This window comes from Hemiscyllium ocellatum, chromosome 48, assembly GCF_020745735.1.
Source record: "Hemiscyllium ocellatum isolate sHemOce1 chromosome 48, sHemOce1.pat.X.cur, whole genome shotgun sequence".
In the NCBI taxonomy this organism is placed as follows: domain Eukaryota; kingdom Metazoa; phylum Chordata; class Chondrichthyes; order Orectolobiformes; family Hemiscylliidae; genus Hemiscyllium; species Hemiscyllium ocellatum.
In genome coordinates this window covers 5,485,550-5,502,194 of record NC_083448.1, presented here as the reverse complement: position 1 = coordinate 5,502,194, position 16,645 = coordinate 5,485,550, and the positions used below count along the sequence as shown (strand labels likewise).

Genomic DNA, 16,645 nt, shown 5'->3' with positions numbered 1-16,645 from the left:
AAAATAATCAGACTTGCAACCCCCTCACTTCCACATCTAACTCTTGCCTGAAACTCCCATCAGACACGGCAATGCCACCCCCGCCCCCCCCCCCCATCATCTCAGGCAGTGCCCCTGCTTCACTGTGCCAACGAAGCCAGCTCATTTGGCCACACCGCTCCTTCAGGCACCTTGCCCACCCAGTGCTCCCACTGCTCGATGGAGAGATGCCAGGCCGATAGTGGGCAGGAGATAGAAAACCACCCTTGCCCCAACGCCAGTCCAACCCACAGCTGGTTTAGCCAACCTTGACACCTTCCTTCTCCACCAAAAGCAAACCTTTTGCGAAAAAAAAACGTGACGCCACGTTTATTGACGAAGAAAAGGAAACTCGCTGAAATGTGGCCTCACCTGGACACACACACAAGAATGCCAAATCTCACACAGCCGTGAGAATGGAAGGAAAGGGCAGATCGGTTTCGATTGGCTCACGTGTCGCCATGGCGAAAGCCGAAGCAAGCTCCGGCCTCCCACAATTCCTGGGGGATTCTTTTGCCTCGGAGAGAATCGTTGACCACCGATTAGCACGCTCAGTACAGTTCACCAGTCACGGAACCGTATCCTCACGGTTTTGCCAGTGGTCGTGTGTGGTGTGCGTTCCCTTGGCTGACTGACTTTCTGGTGGACTCGACTCCACTAACCCCTCTGCTCACCAATACCCCTTAATTCCTGAACCATCAACCTCCCCCCTGCCAACACTTGACAAGCCCACGTCAACTGGGGACAGAGAATTCCAATTATTCACAAGCCTTTGAGTCAAGACGTCTCTCCTCGACTTAGTCCTTAACCTTATTTTCAGGCAATGCCCCCCCACACAATGGAAACAACCTCCCTAACTCTACGCCCAATACCATTTATTGTGTTTCTGTAAGATCTATCCCCCACTCCTCCCCATTCTGCTAAATTCCATTGAGTGTCGTCCCGGTCTACCGGGGAGAGATGGCACCCAAAGAGAAACACACCGCACTTTTGCCGTTCCCATCCTCCATTTTATTGAGCACAGAAAGCCACATCCTGCTCGCGGAGGACACTGGCGTTAGACTGAACCAGTAAACACAGTCAGGGTGTACTCTGAGCAGAGGCAGCTGGTACGTAACTGTGCTCCCACTTGCGGTGTCTGTGGCCATGCAAACACTCTTTGTTCTCGCTCGCTCCCGGGTCACCCCCTGCCACCTCACAGTCCACAAGAGAGAGAGAGAGAGACGCTGCTTAATTAAGGTGCTCTGAACCCTGTGTCACAGCAGGAATCCACTTCCAAGTGGTCATCTTTCTGCCTCGATCTTCCATTGTCCTTGCCTCTGCTAGGAGGGTGGGGGGGGAAGAAGAGGAGAGAGACCTTGAGTAACAGTCCTCCTTCAAAAAAAAAGACATCAACACAATTGGCTTCTGGAAGTAGTGGCATGTGGTCACTGTACAGGCAGGATGCAGAGTGACAGGAACAGGCGGATTCACATTGTTGGCCGCAGGTCTGAGACCACAAGGTCACGGGTTTGAATTCCATTCTAGGCCATTGCAGGGGGAGGGGGGAGTGCGGGGGTCCTGTTTCCCCTTGGGGTGGATTCCCAATGTCATGTCAAGAAGCAGACAATAAACCAACCTCAGTTTGTTGCTGCTTTTGGGATTGAGCTGTGCACATAGTCACCAGCTGGAACGTTGGACGGAGATGTCGTTGAGTCAGACTCCGTTTCTTCTGAAAAACTCAAACCTCATCATGCAGAAGGTGTCTCGTGAAGAGTATAACACGAGAGAATGTGTGTCCCTGTGCATGAGAGTGTTCACACCTGTGAGTGTGTCAGTGTGAGAGAGTGTACGCACGTGAGTATGTAGCAGTGAGCAAGAGTGTTGCCAGGGTTGGAGGGTTTGAGCTACAGGGACAGGCTGAACAGGCTGGGGCTGTTTTCCCTGGAGGCTGAGGGGTGACCTTATAGAGGTTTACAAAATCATGAGGGGGCATGGATAGGGTAAATAGGCAAAGTCTTTTCCCTGGGGTCGGGGAGTCCAGAACTAGAGGGGCATAGGTTTAGGGTGAGAGGGGAAAGATATAAAAGAGACCTAAGGGGCAACGCTTTCACACAGAGGGTGGTACGGGTATGGAATGAGCTGCCAGAGGGAGTGGTGGAGGCTGGTACAATTACAACATTTAAGAGGCATTTGGATGGGTATATGAATAGGAAGGGTTTGGAGGGATATGGGCCGGGTGCTGGCAGGTGGGACTAGATTGGGTTGGGATATCTGGGTCAGCATGGATGTGTTGGACCGAAGGGTCTGTTTCCATGCTGTACATCTCTATTACTATGTGTGTGTCTGTCAGAGAGAAAGAGAGAGTGAGTGAGAGAGAGTGAGAGAGAGTGAGAGAGAGTGAGAGAGAGTGAGTGTGTGAGAGGGAGAGAGAGTGAGAGAGTGAGTGTGTGAGAGGGAGTGAGAGGGAGAGTGAGTGAGACAGCATGTGCATGTGTGCAAGTGTGTGTCCATGTGCATGTGTGTGAGAGTGAGAGAGAGTAAATGAGTGAGAGTGAGAGTGAGAGTGAGTGAGTGAGTGAGTGAGAGTGAGTGAGTGAGAGTGAGTGAGTGAGAGTGAGAGTGAGTGAGAGTGTGTGTGTGTGTGAGAGTGTGAGAGTGAGTGAGTGTGAGAGAGAGTGAGACAGCATGTGCATGTGTGCAAGTGTGTGTCCATGTGCATGTGTGTGAGTGAGTGAGTGAGAGTGAGTGTGAGAGAGAGTGAGTGTGAGTGGGTGAGTGGGTGAGTGTGAGTGAGTGTGAGTGAGCATGTGCACGTGTGCAAGTGTGTGTGTGAGAGTGTGTGTGCAAGTTTGCCTGCATGTGTGTGCACACACTGATTTGCTCACCTCCTCACTTTGCAGCTCATGCATTTCCACAGAACAGCGTACAGCACCAGGAGAAAGCTGATGAAGATCGCTGCAGCTGCAAAACCTGGAAGGAATTGGCGAAAAAAAACCTCAGACCGATCAACACGCGAGTGACATCTCGACCGGAGGTGTCCTATTCTGATCTTCAAACCCTTGCACAGCCTGATCCTCCCTCACTATCTCAATACCTCTCCACCCTCACTTCCCTCCTCACAGAGCTTACAGCACCAATGGGAAATTCTCTCCTGAGAACTGGCCACGCATGACCACTGTGCAGTGATCGGGGGACAAATTGCTGCATTGAATACAATCTGTACGCACATGAGAAAGGGGACTGGCAAAACAACTGGGATTCAACTCTGATAGAGACAGAAACAGGTGCAATTCTCACCCGCAAGGTGGAGTTGGTAGGTATTCAAAGGACATACAACTGTTGGTCTCAGAGTGGGGTACTGGGACTAACTGGATACAACCAGGACTTGGCGTTCATGTCAGACTGCAGGTGACCCCACTCTACACTCTCACACACACTCTTACATACTCACACACTCACGCAGACCCTCATACACACACACTCTCTCTCATATATACCACCCACAGTCACACCCAAGCACACCACATCTCTTGCACACACACACACACAGGCTTGACCAACCCTACACACACGCAAACACACACTCTCTCATGTACACACACACACACACACACACACACACTCACTCTCTCATGAATGCGCACAAACATATATATGGGTGTGAAATTGTATTTGCAGAGACATTCTATTTCGCTCAAAAGTGCAGACAGTCAATAGTTTGTAAATTCCAGTCTGACTCAAGACTGGGATACAGACAGCCTCACACCTTTAATGCATTCACGTCTGAGCTGAGATGTCACCTTATTTGTTTTTTTAAACAAGACCTTCAGGTGTCTCGAGAATGTGACTTAAAAGAAGTTCCGGGATTGAAATACTCATGAACGGAAACTTGTAACCCCTTCTAAAAGGTTTAAGAGCAACCTCGGTTTGTTCGATCTATCATTTCAGTTGCGTGATGTTGCGATCTTCTGCTGTAAATTCTGTGTCTTATGATCCTGCTCCACACGTACCTGATGAAGGAGCAGTTCGGGCTTCCAAATAAACCTGTTGGACTATAACCTGGTGTTGTGTGAGTTTTAACTTGGTCCAACCCCAGCGTCTCCACATCACAGACAACTCTTCCAAAAGGGCTGGCACAGAATTGTGGAGCGTTTGTTATGGTCCACATCTGAACCCCCTCCTCAAAATAATTGAGATTCGATTCCCTACAGTTTGGAAACAGGCCGAACAAGTCTACACCGACCCTCCCAAGAGTAACCCACCCCCCCCGACTAATGCACCGAGCAACTACAGACAATTTAGCACGGCCAATTCGCGCTAACCTGCACATCTTTGGATTGTGGGAGGAAACCGCAGCACCCCCACGCAGACACAAGGGAGAGAACGTGCAAACTCCACACACACAGACAGTTGCCCGAAGTGGGAATCGAACCTGGCGCTGTGAGGCAGCAGTGCCAACCACTGTGCCACCCCAGTCTAGGCCTTGACTCATTTTGAGGGCAGACCCAGATGCGACAGTGACTGGTCACACGACTTGACGTTCAGAACAACGTCTTTAAACGTTGCAGTTAAAACACAACAAAAGAAAGCTGAACTTAGAAAATTTAACTCAATTGGAAACCTTATGCAAACAGGAACTATTACGAATTAACTGTTCCAGTACAGCAACATCACGTCCACAAACCTCGAGGCAAATTCAGAGAAATAGATTTTTCTAATAACAGCAGAGAGGAATCCCAGTTGTAGCTCAGAGATGGAAAAAAGATAACTTCTGGCCACTTAAGACTCCAACAGCAATTGCTTAAATCTGAACTTAAAAACTGAAGAAGAAAAAAACTAGAAATCTTGGTTCTGAGAGAGCTGGCAACACCTAGCCAGGCTGCATCTATTGTTTCAACTTTTGTTAAAAGAACCCCCCCCGAGCTGCTTACTTTATGGGAGTTCACTAGGCAGCCGGGTCTTAAACTCTTTTCAAAGCCAGGATGGAACTCCCATAGAGTAAGCAGCTCGGCGGGGGGGGGGGGGGGTCTTTTAGCAAAAGTTGAAACAATAGATGCAGCCTGGCTGGGTGTTGCCAGCTCTTTCAGAACCAAGATTCCTAGGTTTTTTTCTTCAGTACGGTCACACGCCCGACAATGGATGCCTCACTGCGGGGTTTTTTCTTAGGTCAAGGCAAGGTCACAGTGACAAATTTCTCACCTGGAGCCACCCCGCCTTGTCTCGCCGGTGACGATTCGTTGGCGGAACGCTGGATCGGAGGCAGCCTGTGGTCTTCCGGGAGGGTCACCACTCAAAGAGACGGGAGAGCAGGAGGTGAGATTGTGTATCCAGTGAGGAATGGGATTATTTCGGTAGAGACAGATTCCCCGATCACGGGGGTCGACGCCTCACACTCGCACTCAGGTCAAACGGACCTGCTTCATCCAGACCCACGCTAAGACCACACTTCGAGTGGAAGGACATTCTAGCTCCTGAGGGGTAACGCCACTGACACAGGAGGACAGACCGGATCGACTGGGCTTCTCCTCGCTGGGGTTTACAGTGAGGAGCGTGGATCTCACCGAAACATGTAAAATCCTGACAGGACTGGACATCGTTCCCCGATGTTGTGGGAGGGAAGGGGAAGTCCTGAGCTAGGGGTCACAGTCTAGGAAGCCATTCAAGGATTGTAGTAAGGAAGGGCATCTCGGAGAGTTGTGGGACACTGCACCAGAGACCGTTGCTGGGCAAGGGACTGTTTAAAAGGAGTGATGGGAACCGTACAGATTCACACTCCCTGCACCCCCTCCCCCCCCCGCCCACAACAACAAGCAGCATCCTAGAGCCACCTCCCTCGCCCTGATCTACAATGTCACTCTGCAAGGCAGGAGACTCCAGACCGCATTCTCCCGGACGAGCAAGTTGGGAAGGCTGCTATCCCCTCTGCAGGTGGGCTGAATTGCCTCCCTCTGACGCTGTGACCCCTCGGGAGAGGCGGTAAGGTCAGGGGGGGAAATGGGGCTGTTTTCGATGGAGGTTTCCCCAGTTGGATACTTACTGTCGCGGTCATCGCCCATCCTGGACAATTCTGTCAGCACTGTGACATTCTAAGGAAGGCAGATCAAAATACAACATTGGAAAGACTTCAGATACATTCATAACACCCATCTCCATCAGCCTGAACTCTCACTCTCACAACGGTCCGAGTAATATTCATGTCCTTCCAGTCGCGTGGGCTTACCATTGACCAGAAACTGAACTGGACCAGCCCCATCTCAACACAGCGGCTACAAGAGCAGCTCAGAGGCTGGGAATCCTGCAGCGAGTAACTCCCCTCCTGACTCCCCCCAAAGCCTGTCCCCACCATCGACAAGGCCCAAGTCAGGAGGGTGTGTGAGGGAATACTCCCCACTTGCCCTGGATGGGGGAGCAGCTCCAACAACACTCGAGAAGCTCGACACCATCCAGGGACAAAGCAGCCCCCGCTCGATTGTCCCCACACCCACAAACACCCCACTCCCTCCACCACCCCCGACGCTCAATAGCAGCAATATATACCATCTACAAGATCCTACAAATAAAATGAAGGATGGCAGATCTGAGACAGAACTGGCAGGAGAAACTCAGCAGCGTCTGTGGAGAGAAAGCAGGATTAAGCCAGTGACCCTTCATCAGAACTGATCGGGGTTAGGAAGAAGTGGCATATGTGCTCAGGTCGGGAGTAAGTGATTGCTCGATGGATATATGAGAGAGAGAGTGACACAGAGAGTGAGACAGAGTGTGTGTGTGTGTAAGACAGTGTGTGTGTGTGAGACAGAGTGTGTGTGTGTGTGAGACAGAGTGTGTGTGTGTGTGAGACAGAGTGTGTGTGTGTGAGAGACAGAGTGTGTGTGTGTGTGAGACAGAGTGTGTGTGTGCGAGACAGTGCGCGCGAGAGAGAGTGCGCGAGTGCGAGAGAGTGTGCGCGAGTGCGAGAGAGTGTGCGCGAGTGCGAGAGTGTGTGTGCGAGGGCAAGAGAGTGATAGCGAGTGTGTGAGAGAGTGTGTGTGTGACAGATGTGTGTGCGAGAGAGCGTGTGCGCGAGAGAGAGTGCGCGCGAGAGAGAGTGTGCGCGAGAGAGAGTGTGCGCGAGAGAGAGAGCGTGTGTGTGTGTGTGAGTGCGAGTGAGTGTGTGTGCGAGAATGAGATAGGGTGTATGTGAGAGTGTGTGCGAGAGAGGGTGAGTGCGAGAGAGTGTGTATGTGTGTGTGTGTGTGTGTGTGTGTGTGTGTGTGCGAATGTATATGTGCGAGAGAATGTGTGTGAGTGTGTCTGAGAGAGAGTGTGTATGAGTGTGTGTGAGAGAGAGAGAGTGTGTGTGAGAGAGAGTGCGTGAGAGAGAGAGTGCGTGAGAGAGAGAGTGCGTGAGAGAGAGAGAGTGCGTGAGAGAGCGAGTGTGTGTGTGAGAGAGAGAGAGAGTGTGAGAGAGAGAGAGCGTGTGAGAGAGAGTGTGTGTGTGAGAGAGAGAGCGTGAGAGAGAGAGAGAGAGAGAGCGTGAGAGAGAGAGCGTGAGAGAGAGAGAGCGTGTGAGAGAGAGAGCGTGAGAGAGAGAGTGTGTGTGTGTGTGTGTGAGAGAGAGAGTGTGAGAGAGTGTGTGTGAGAGAGTGTGAGTGTGAGAGTGTGAGTGTGTGTGAGAGTGTGTGTGAGAGTGTGTGTGAGAGTGTGTGTGAGTGTAAGAGTGAGTGTGAGTGTGAGAGAGTGTGAATGTGAGACAGTGTCAGTGTGAGAGTGTCAGTGAGAGAGAGTGTCAATGAGAGAGAGTGTCAATGAGAGAGAGAGAGAGTGAGAGTGCGAGAGTGCATGTGTGAGAGTGTGTGTGTGAGAGAGAGCGTGAGTGTGTGAGAGGTGAGAGTGCGAGAGAGTGTATGAGTGCGAGTGCAAGAGTGTGTGTGTGAGTGTGAGGGAATGTGAGTGTGAGAGAGTGTGAGAGTGTGAGAGCGAGAGTGTGTGTGAGTGCGAGAGAGTGTGTGAGTGCGAGTGCAAGAGTGTGTGTGAGAGTGTGTGTGTGAGGGAATGTGAGTGTGAGAGTGCGAGAGAGTGTGTGAGTGCGAGGGAGTGTGAATGCGAGAGTGTGTGAATGCGAGAGTGTGTGTGTGTGAGAGAGAGTGTGTGTGTGTGTGAGAGAGTGTGTGAGTGTGAGAGCATGAGAGAGCGCAAGAGGGCGCGTGTGAGTGCGAGAGTGTGAGAGTGCGTGTGAGAGTGTGTGAGTGCGAGAGAGCGTGTAAGTGTGAGAGAGAGTGAGAGTGTGAGAGTGTGAGAGAATGCGAGAGAGTGCGTGTGTGAGTGAGTTTGTACGTGAGGGAGTGTGTGCGTGAGGGAATGTGTGCGTGAGGGAGAGTGAGCGTGAGGGAGAGTGAGTGCAAGAGTGTGTGAGTGTGAGAGTGTGTGTGTGCGCAAGAGTGTGAGTGCGAGAGTGCGAGAGCGCAAGTGTTAGAGAGAGTGAGTGCGAGTGAGTGCGAGTGTGTGAGAGTGTGTGAGAGTGTGTGAGAGTGTGTGAGTGTGTGTGAGTGTGTGAGAGAATGTGTGTGTGAGTGTGTGAGAGAGTGTGTGAGAGAGTGTGTGTTAGTGAGAGAGTGTGTGTGTGTGAGTGAGAGAGTGTGAGTGTGAGTGTGAGTGTGAGTGTGAGTGTGTGTGTGTGTGTGAGAATGTGTGTGTGTGTGTGTGTGAGAGTGAGTGTGTGAGAGTGAGTGTGTGAGAGTGTGTGTGTGTGTGTGAGTGTGTGTGTGTGAGAGTGAGTGTGTGAGACTGAGTGTGAGTGTGTGAGAGTGTGAGTGACAAAAGGATGGATTGGGGGATGCCAGGGAGAGGGAAACTGGCTGAGAATGTGTGGGCTGGATTCCATGTGATTGTCATTCCCGATCGGACACACGGCCCGTGGTGTTGTCAGTGAGGGTGGAGCTGGAGTCCGGCCGGATTTTCGCCACCCAGCCGCGAGTGCAGGGAGGGGCTGAGCACCCAGTTTGGTGGTGTCCCCGTTTTCAGGGTTATGGTGGGGGAGGTGGGCGATGTCCATCCTGACTGACTGTGGTCAGGGAGGAGGGGACCCAGTCACTGAGGGAGGGGGGACAGCTCAGACTAGGGGTCCTGGGGTTTCCAGGCAGGAGAGAGGAGGAGGTATTCCCTTTGGCACTAGGGCGAACTTGGGAGGGGAATCTCCCGGTCTATCCCAGTTTCTCGTTAGGGATCTCCCGCACCTCACTGGTGACAGTGGGGAGGAGGAACGTCACGCTGTGAGCCGATTTTCCAAACAAACGCGGGGATGTGGGCCAAACGCGGGTGGGTGGGGCCCGTGTCGTTCAGGAATATCCTCAGAATGGACTGGAAGGGTTTGTGTCCGGGCGGCCTGACTCTATTCCCAAATGGCGGAACGGACTCGACGGGCCGAATGGCCTCATCCTGCACCTCCGTCTTATCTTCGGGCCCTTCCACTGGGACACCTTTGCACCAATGGTTCTTTGGAGGGGTTGGGGGAGGGCGGGGTGCTAAAAGGCGCTATGTCAATGCAGTTTGCTGTTTCTGAATCCAGGGGGCTAGTTTTAGTGGACTCCAAAAACAGGGAGTGGCCATGGGACACCAGGTTTCCTTGTTTGTGAGGGAGACTGAATGTTAGCCTCACCGCTCCCTCGGGCAACATTGAACAAGCACCCAGCCCCCTGACTCCCACTCCCCCCTCCCCTCCCCTCCCACTCCCGATAGATAGACAGATCAATATGGACAGGGTCAGTGAACCCGCAGCAGGGTAAAGTTTACACAGACACACAGACACAGAGAGGCACAGACACAGACACAGAGACGCACACACAGACGCACAGACACAGAGACAGAGATTCATACACAGACACAGAGACGCGCGCACACAGAGACACAGACACAGACACACACACACACAGACACAGAGACTCACATACACACAGACACAGACACACACACACACAGACACAGAGACTCACACACACACAGACACAGAGACTCACACACACACAGACACAGAGAGGCACACACACACAGACACAAGAAAGTCACACACACAGACACTCACACACACAGACACACATAGACACACGCAAAGATGAGCATGCACGCACACACAGACACAAAAACCGAGACGCGCACACACACACACACACACACACACACACACAGACGTACACACACAGAGACACGTGCACACACAGACACACACACACAGACACAGAGAGACACACACACAGACACAGTCTCTCACACACAGACACAGTCTCTCTCTCACACACACACAGACACAGAGACGCACAGAGACTCACACACAGACAGAATCACACAGACAAACAGACACACAGTCTCTCTCTCACACACACAGACACACAGACAAAGAGACGCCCACACATAAAAACAGACACAGATGCACACAAACAGAGACCCACAGTCTAACACAGAGACACACTCACACACAGTCTCACACACAGAGACAGATATAGACACAGTACTGGTTCACAGAGTCAGAGACCTCCTGTCGGGTTGAAGGAGGCCATTCAGCCCTGTGTGACCATCCTAACCCCCTGAGCTAGCAGGCCACCTCACCCCCTGGAGCCCCCACCTCTCCCCCTAACCCGGATGCCAGCTGCCAGGACCAGACAGCGCCCATTCCCCGTGCCGTGTGGAGTCCGACTTTGCCTGGAGGGGACTCGCTGAGGGGGACAGGAATACGGCACCGAGAGGCTCTCTCTCGGCCAGTACGGCTGTGATGGACCCAATGGCCTTACCGGGAAAGTGGGGGAGGAGGTGGTGTGGGGTGTCGTAAACTCTGGGAAGGGGGCACTCTTCCTGATTCCCCCAAAGGTACGATGGGTGTTGGCCTTGCCAGAGCTCCTCAGCGAATCAGAGAGGCCTACACCACAGGCCCCAGAAAATTAAACCAGACACGACTGGCCTTAAGGTCGACTCTACCGTGACCCTTCTCGGTATGCGATGGCAGGGCGGAGGGGGATGGGAATGGAATGAGGTGGGGAAGAGGTGAAGGAATGTGAACAATGTCAGGGAGACAAGGTGGAGGACGCTCCTCGCTTAGGCCGATGGTGGACTAGGAGCCAAAATGGCCTCCTTCTGCTCCTGACCTTCCGGACCCTCCCTGGGCACCGGACGGCAGCAGAGACCGGAGCGCCCTGGAAGGTTTCTGACCCTCGGGCATCGATTGTTAACCGATTTGACCAAGGGAAGGGAATTCACACCAAGGAAGATAAGAGGGAAGGCCTGGAGTTCTTCCAGAGGGGCCAGGCAAGAGTCACAGCAAGGCAGGAGGCCATTCAGTCAGCGGTGCCTCTGCTAGCTCACTCACCCCCATCTTTGACCTCATTGTTTCACCTTCGCGTTATGCCTAGACAGGGTGGTTCGGCACGGCTTGCCTTCACCGCTCAGACCTTCGAGTTGGGACGCCATGTTGAGGTTGTACAGGACCTTGGGGGATGAGTCCCCTTCCAAAGGACTGCGTCCCCTTCTGGTTATCAGAAGGATATTATTAAACTGGGGAGGGGGGGTTCAGAAGGGATTTACCTGGATGTTGTTGGGAATGGAGGGTTCGCGTCAGAGGGAGAGTCTGGGACTTTTCACTCTGGAGGGTAGGAGGTTGAGAGGTGACGTGGTAGAAGTTTATAAAACCACGAGGGGCAAAGATAGGGTTAATGGCAGGTATCGCTTCCCTTGGATTGGGGGAGAGGGGTTTCAAGACGAGATTTTTAAGGTGAGAGAAGAGAGATTTAAAAAAAAGACACGAGGGGCAACTTGTTTTCCACACAGGGTGGGCCGAACTCCCTGAGGATGGGGGAGGGGACAAGGTTGAAAAGATAAGTGAATGAACAGGAAAGATTCAGAGGGATGTGGGTCAGGAGCAGGCAGGTGGCACCAGTTTAGTTTGGGATTAGGGTCAGCACGGGCCGGTGGGGCCGAAGGGTCTGTTTCCCTGCTGTCTGACTCCGTGGTTGTGACAGGCTGGGTATTTTGGGGAGGGGAAGGCGATGCAGGAAAGCAGAGCTGGAGGTGACTGTTCAGGCCTGAGTAGGAACGATGGGGGAATTGGCAGTGACCTCGGTGGGACCCAGGAGACGGTGAAAGATTCGGGAGCAGCGTTGGACTCCCTGCAAAGTCCAGGCTGGGGATCGACACTGCATGGTTAAACACAAGGGTTTTAGTGGAGAGATTGGGAGAATTGTTCTTTTTACCGTCGCCCCCTGCCAACCTGATGTGTTTACAGCAGAAAGCGACTGGTTTACAGATTCCTGAGTGAAAGTGGAGGGGGGGGGGGGGGGGGGGGAGGTTAGAGAGCTGCTCATGTTCCGGGGGAAACACAGAGAAATGTTAGTGAGCATGGACTATAACTCCTACCCTCCAGTCCCAGCAACATCATTTCTGAGCCCCCTCCAGTTTAATAATATCCTTCCTATAACAAGGAGACCAGAACTGGACACAGCGCACCAGACAAGGCCTCACCTATGTCCTGTACAACCCCAACGTGACACCCCAACTCAAAAGGTCTGAGCGATGAAGGAAAGCATGCTAAATGCCTACTTAACCGCCCTGTCCACACAGAAGAGCGTTAATCTTAAGTAGGCACAAGAGCAGGCCATTTGGCCCCTCTAGTCTAACACCAGTCATTCACTAAGATCACAGCTGATCTGATAACAGCCTTAAGTCTGTCTAATCCCTTCCCCTCCCAATACCTTGTCAATCAGAATCCATCCCACCTTAAAAATACTCCATGGCCCCAGCTCAAAACTTCCCATGAACCAAAAAAGCCTCTCAGAGAACAAAATGGTCTTAGTCCAAAAATATGATTTGGAGATGCCAGTGTTGGACTGGGGCGGACAAAGTTAAAAATCACGCAACACCAGGTTAGAGTCCAACAGGTTTATTTGGAAGCACTAGCTTTCGGAGCGCTGCCCCTTCATCAGGTGCCTGCAGGATCATAAGACACAGAATTTATAGCAAAAGATCGCAGTGTCAGGCAACTGAAACGATAGATTGAACAAACCTAGCTTGCTGTGAAATCTTTCATCTTTCAGAATGGGTTGCAGGTTTCGGTTCATTTAACCTCGTTCAAGTCACATTCTCGAGAGAACTTGCGGTTTGATTTAAAACAAAAAGTGACATCTCAGCTCAGACAATGCGTTAAAGGTGTGAGGTTAGAGTCTGTCTGTATCCCAGTCTTGAGGCAGACTGGTTCCCCTTCCAAAGACGGGACTTATCAAAACGTTCCACGGACTGACTGCCCACCACTGAGTGCCTGCAAGGTCGTGTGCGTTTGGAAAAATAATCGCCAAACAGTAGTGTTTCCCTCCCGGTCGGGGGAATGCTTCCGCAGTCTCGGATGTCCGGGTGACCACCCTCCAAGGCGGACTTCGTGACAGGCAACAACGTAGAGTGGCCGAGCAGAGGCTGATGGTCAAGTTTGGTAACCATGGAGATGGCCTCAAACGGGACCTTGGGGTCATGTCACACTACAGGTGACCCCCACTGCCCCTGTACACGTTCTCTCTCTCGTGCGAGCGCGCACACACACACACACTTTTGCATACTCACACTAATGCAGACACGATCTCATCCACACACTCTCTCTCTCAGACACAAACACCCACACTCTCTTTCTCCTCCTCACACACACATGGACACACACATGAATCTAGGGGCTGAATTTGCGTTTGTAATTCAACTCTACATTTTATTTTGTTCAAAAAAGCACAAGCAACCAGTCCGTGGAACATTTTGATAAATCCCGTCTTTGGAAGTGGAACGAGTCTGCCTCAAGACTGGGATACAGACAGACTCTAACCTCACACCTTTAACGCATTGTCTGAGCTAAGATGTCACTTTGTTTTTAAATCAAACCGCAAGTTCTCTCGAGAATGTGACTTGAAAGAGGTTAAATGAACTGAAACCTGCAATCCATTCTGAAAGATGAAAGATTTCACAGCAAGCTAGGTTTGTTCAATCTATCGTTTCAGTTGCCTGACACTGCGATCTTTTGCTATAAATTCTGTGTCTTATGATCCTGCAGGCACTTGATGAAGGGGCAGCGCTCCGAAAGCTAGTGCTTCCAAATAAACCTGTTGGACTCTAACCTGGTGTGGTGTGAATTCTGTTTATCCAAAATGGCACACATTCTTTCCCCTGAAATGTGGCACCACCCCCATTTTAATTGTAGACTATCCCATGAGGGGGAAACATCATGCAATCCCAACACTGTAGAAGCAGGCCATTCGGTCCATCAAGTCCACACTGACCCTCCGAACAGCATCCCTCCCAGACTTACCCCTATCCTTGTGATTCCCACCCAAACCGGCACATCGTTGCGCGCTGTGGGAGGAGACCAGAGCACCCGGAGGTAACCCGCCGGGAGGACGTACAAACTCCACACACACACACACACAGACCTGCCCGAGGCTGGAATCGAACCCAGGCCCCTGGCGTTGTGAGGCAGCAGTGCTAACCACTGAGCTACCCCATCATTGGCCTTGGTCAAGCCTCCCCAATCCCATCACCACCGGTTCTTCTAAATCTCAGTGGGTACACTCCCAACCTAGCCTTGTCAAATAATGTACCGGTCAGAGTGGACTTTCCCTGACCTGTCTCCCCCCGGCATGAATAAATCCTTACATCTATGGAACCACATCAAGCCTACAAGCTCCGCCCAGCTTGAATGTTTCCATTTCCTATTCTCTCATGAACCTGTCCCCTCTGAATTACATCTGAATTAGAGTCCTCATAGAGATGGACAGCACGAAAACAGACCCTTCGGTCCATGCCGACCAGATATCCCAACCTAATCCTGTCCCACCTGCCAGCACCCAACCCATATCCCTCCAAACCCTTCCTATTCATATACCCATCCAAATGCCTTTTAAATGTTGCAATTGTACCAGCCTCCACCACTTCCTCTGGCAGCTCATTCCACACACGTACCACCCTCTGTGTGAAAAAGTTGCCCCTGCGGTCTCTTTTATATCTTTCCCCTCTCACCCTAAACCTATGCCTCTCTAGTTCTGGACTCCCCCACCCCAGGGAAAGGATTTCAATTGGCACGGTGGTTAGCACTGCTGCCTCACAGTGCCAGAGACCCGGGTTCAACTGCCCACCCCAGGCAACTGTCTGTGTGGAGTTTGCACATTCTTCCCAGTGTCTGCGTGGATTTCCTCCAGGTGCTCCGGTTTCCTCCCACAGTCCAAAAATGTGCAGGTCAGGGTGGATTGGTCGTGCTAAATTACCCATAGTGCTCAGGGATGTGCAGGTTAGGGTGGATTGGCCATGCTAAATTACCCCATAGTGTTAGGTGAAGGGGTAAATGTAGGGGAATGGGTCTGGGTGGGTTACTCTTCGGAGGGTCGGTGTGGACTTGTTGGGCCGAAGGGCCTGTTTCCACACCGTAAGTAATCTCATCGAAAAAATTTTATTCCATTTACCCCTCATAACTTTGTAAACCTCTATAAGGTCACCCCCTCAGCCTCCGACACTCCAGGGAAAACAGCCCCAGCCTGTTCAGCCTCTCCCTGTAGCTCAAACCCTCCAACCCTGGCAACGTCTTTGTCAATCTTTCCTCAACCCTTTCAAGTTTCACAACATCTTTACGATAGGAAGGAGACTAGATCCAATTATTTGCCTCAACACCCCCCCTCACCCCCAAGCAGTCTCAGGGCAGTTTTTTTTAAAAATGGGTCAACAGACTAATCTCACTAACTGATTAAAATACAACCAAACAGCAACAGCAATTTAGTTTCTGGCAATCACAGAACCAAAACAGGTTTTGTGAGGCCAGGTTTATTCTAGAAAATTAACAAGAACAGCCAAGCTCATTGAACTCAATCTATCTTTCAGAGGGACAAAGTCTTGACTTCAGGGGAGGATGCAAGTTGCAAGTTGAGCTCTGACAATTCAGGAACACCCGAACTCTGTCCAACCAGGACTCTCTGCTCAACACAACTCAGCACAGGTCAATGAAATGTGGCACAAATTCAGCAACTTACCTGCATGTTGCTGTTCACAGGGAAAATGCCCCTGTCTGGGCTCAGGCTGCCTGCAGACCGCTTCATTGCAATGCAATGCAATGCAATGCAACCCGGGGCTTGACAATCCCTTTCCCCCCCCCACAAACTTTGCCCTCCTCCTCAACCTGACTTTGCAGTTCAAGGGAGGGGACTAGCTCCCTGCCGCGCCGGGAGACGCCGCTCCGCGGGACGAGGAGGAGTGGCCGCTCCCTCCCGAGGGGCGCAGCACGGGGGCGGAGGAATCCACCTCCATCCCTCTCCATCTCCATCCATTGAGTTGGTGGATGCAGGAGTTGGTTTTATTTCTAATAAGATGTTTCTTTTGCAAAAGCCTCATGAGCTCAGGGGAGGGGGGGGACACCCTCCACCCCCACCCCACACAAGCTCACAGTGTGTGACCCTTCAGCCCATCTCCTAGCCCCCTTTCCCCCATGTGTCGCCCATTGAGATTTGGGATGATGTGGAGGGGAGGGTTACAAAGTCACTCTGGGGGTCCGGGGGGCTACCAGTTTCGGGTAGGCGGCTTGGCTGGTGGTGAGAAGGGAGATCTTCTATGCACGCCCGGATTCTCAGCTCAGCCGCGCCGCACGCTGCCCTCGAGGTGAGGCGGGGGGGGG

The 16,645-nt window shown here is 51.9% G+C and overlaps 1 protein-coding gene across 1 annotated transcript; it reads right to left on the bottom strand.

Annotated features, from left to right (window-relative positions):
• Positions 1–1,006: 1,006 nt before the first annotated feature.
• On the bottom strand, positions 1,007–16,183 carry sb:cb288 (uncharacterized). The gene is made up of 5 exons (XM_060856632.1): positions 16,008–16,183; positions 6,038–6,086; positions 5,200–5,289; positions 2,886–2,970; positions 1,007–1,340 (listed from the first exon to the last, which is right to left on the bottom strand). Exons 1-5 carry the CDS (start codon positions 16,071–16,073, stop codon positions 1,253–1,255), a joined length of 378 nt encoding a protein of 125 aa, XP_060712615.1. The 5' UTR covers positions 16,074–16,183; the 3' UTR covers positions 1,007–1,252.
• Between the last annotated feature and the right edge of the window lie 462 nt (positions 16,184–16,645).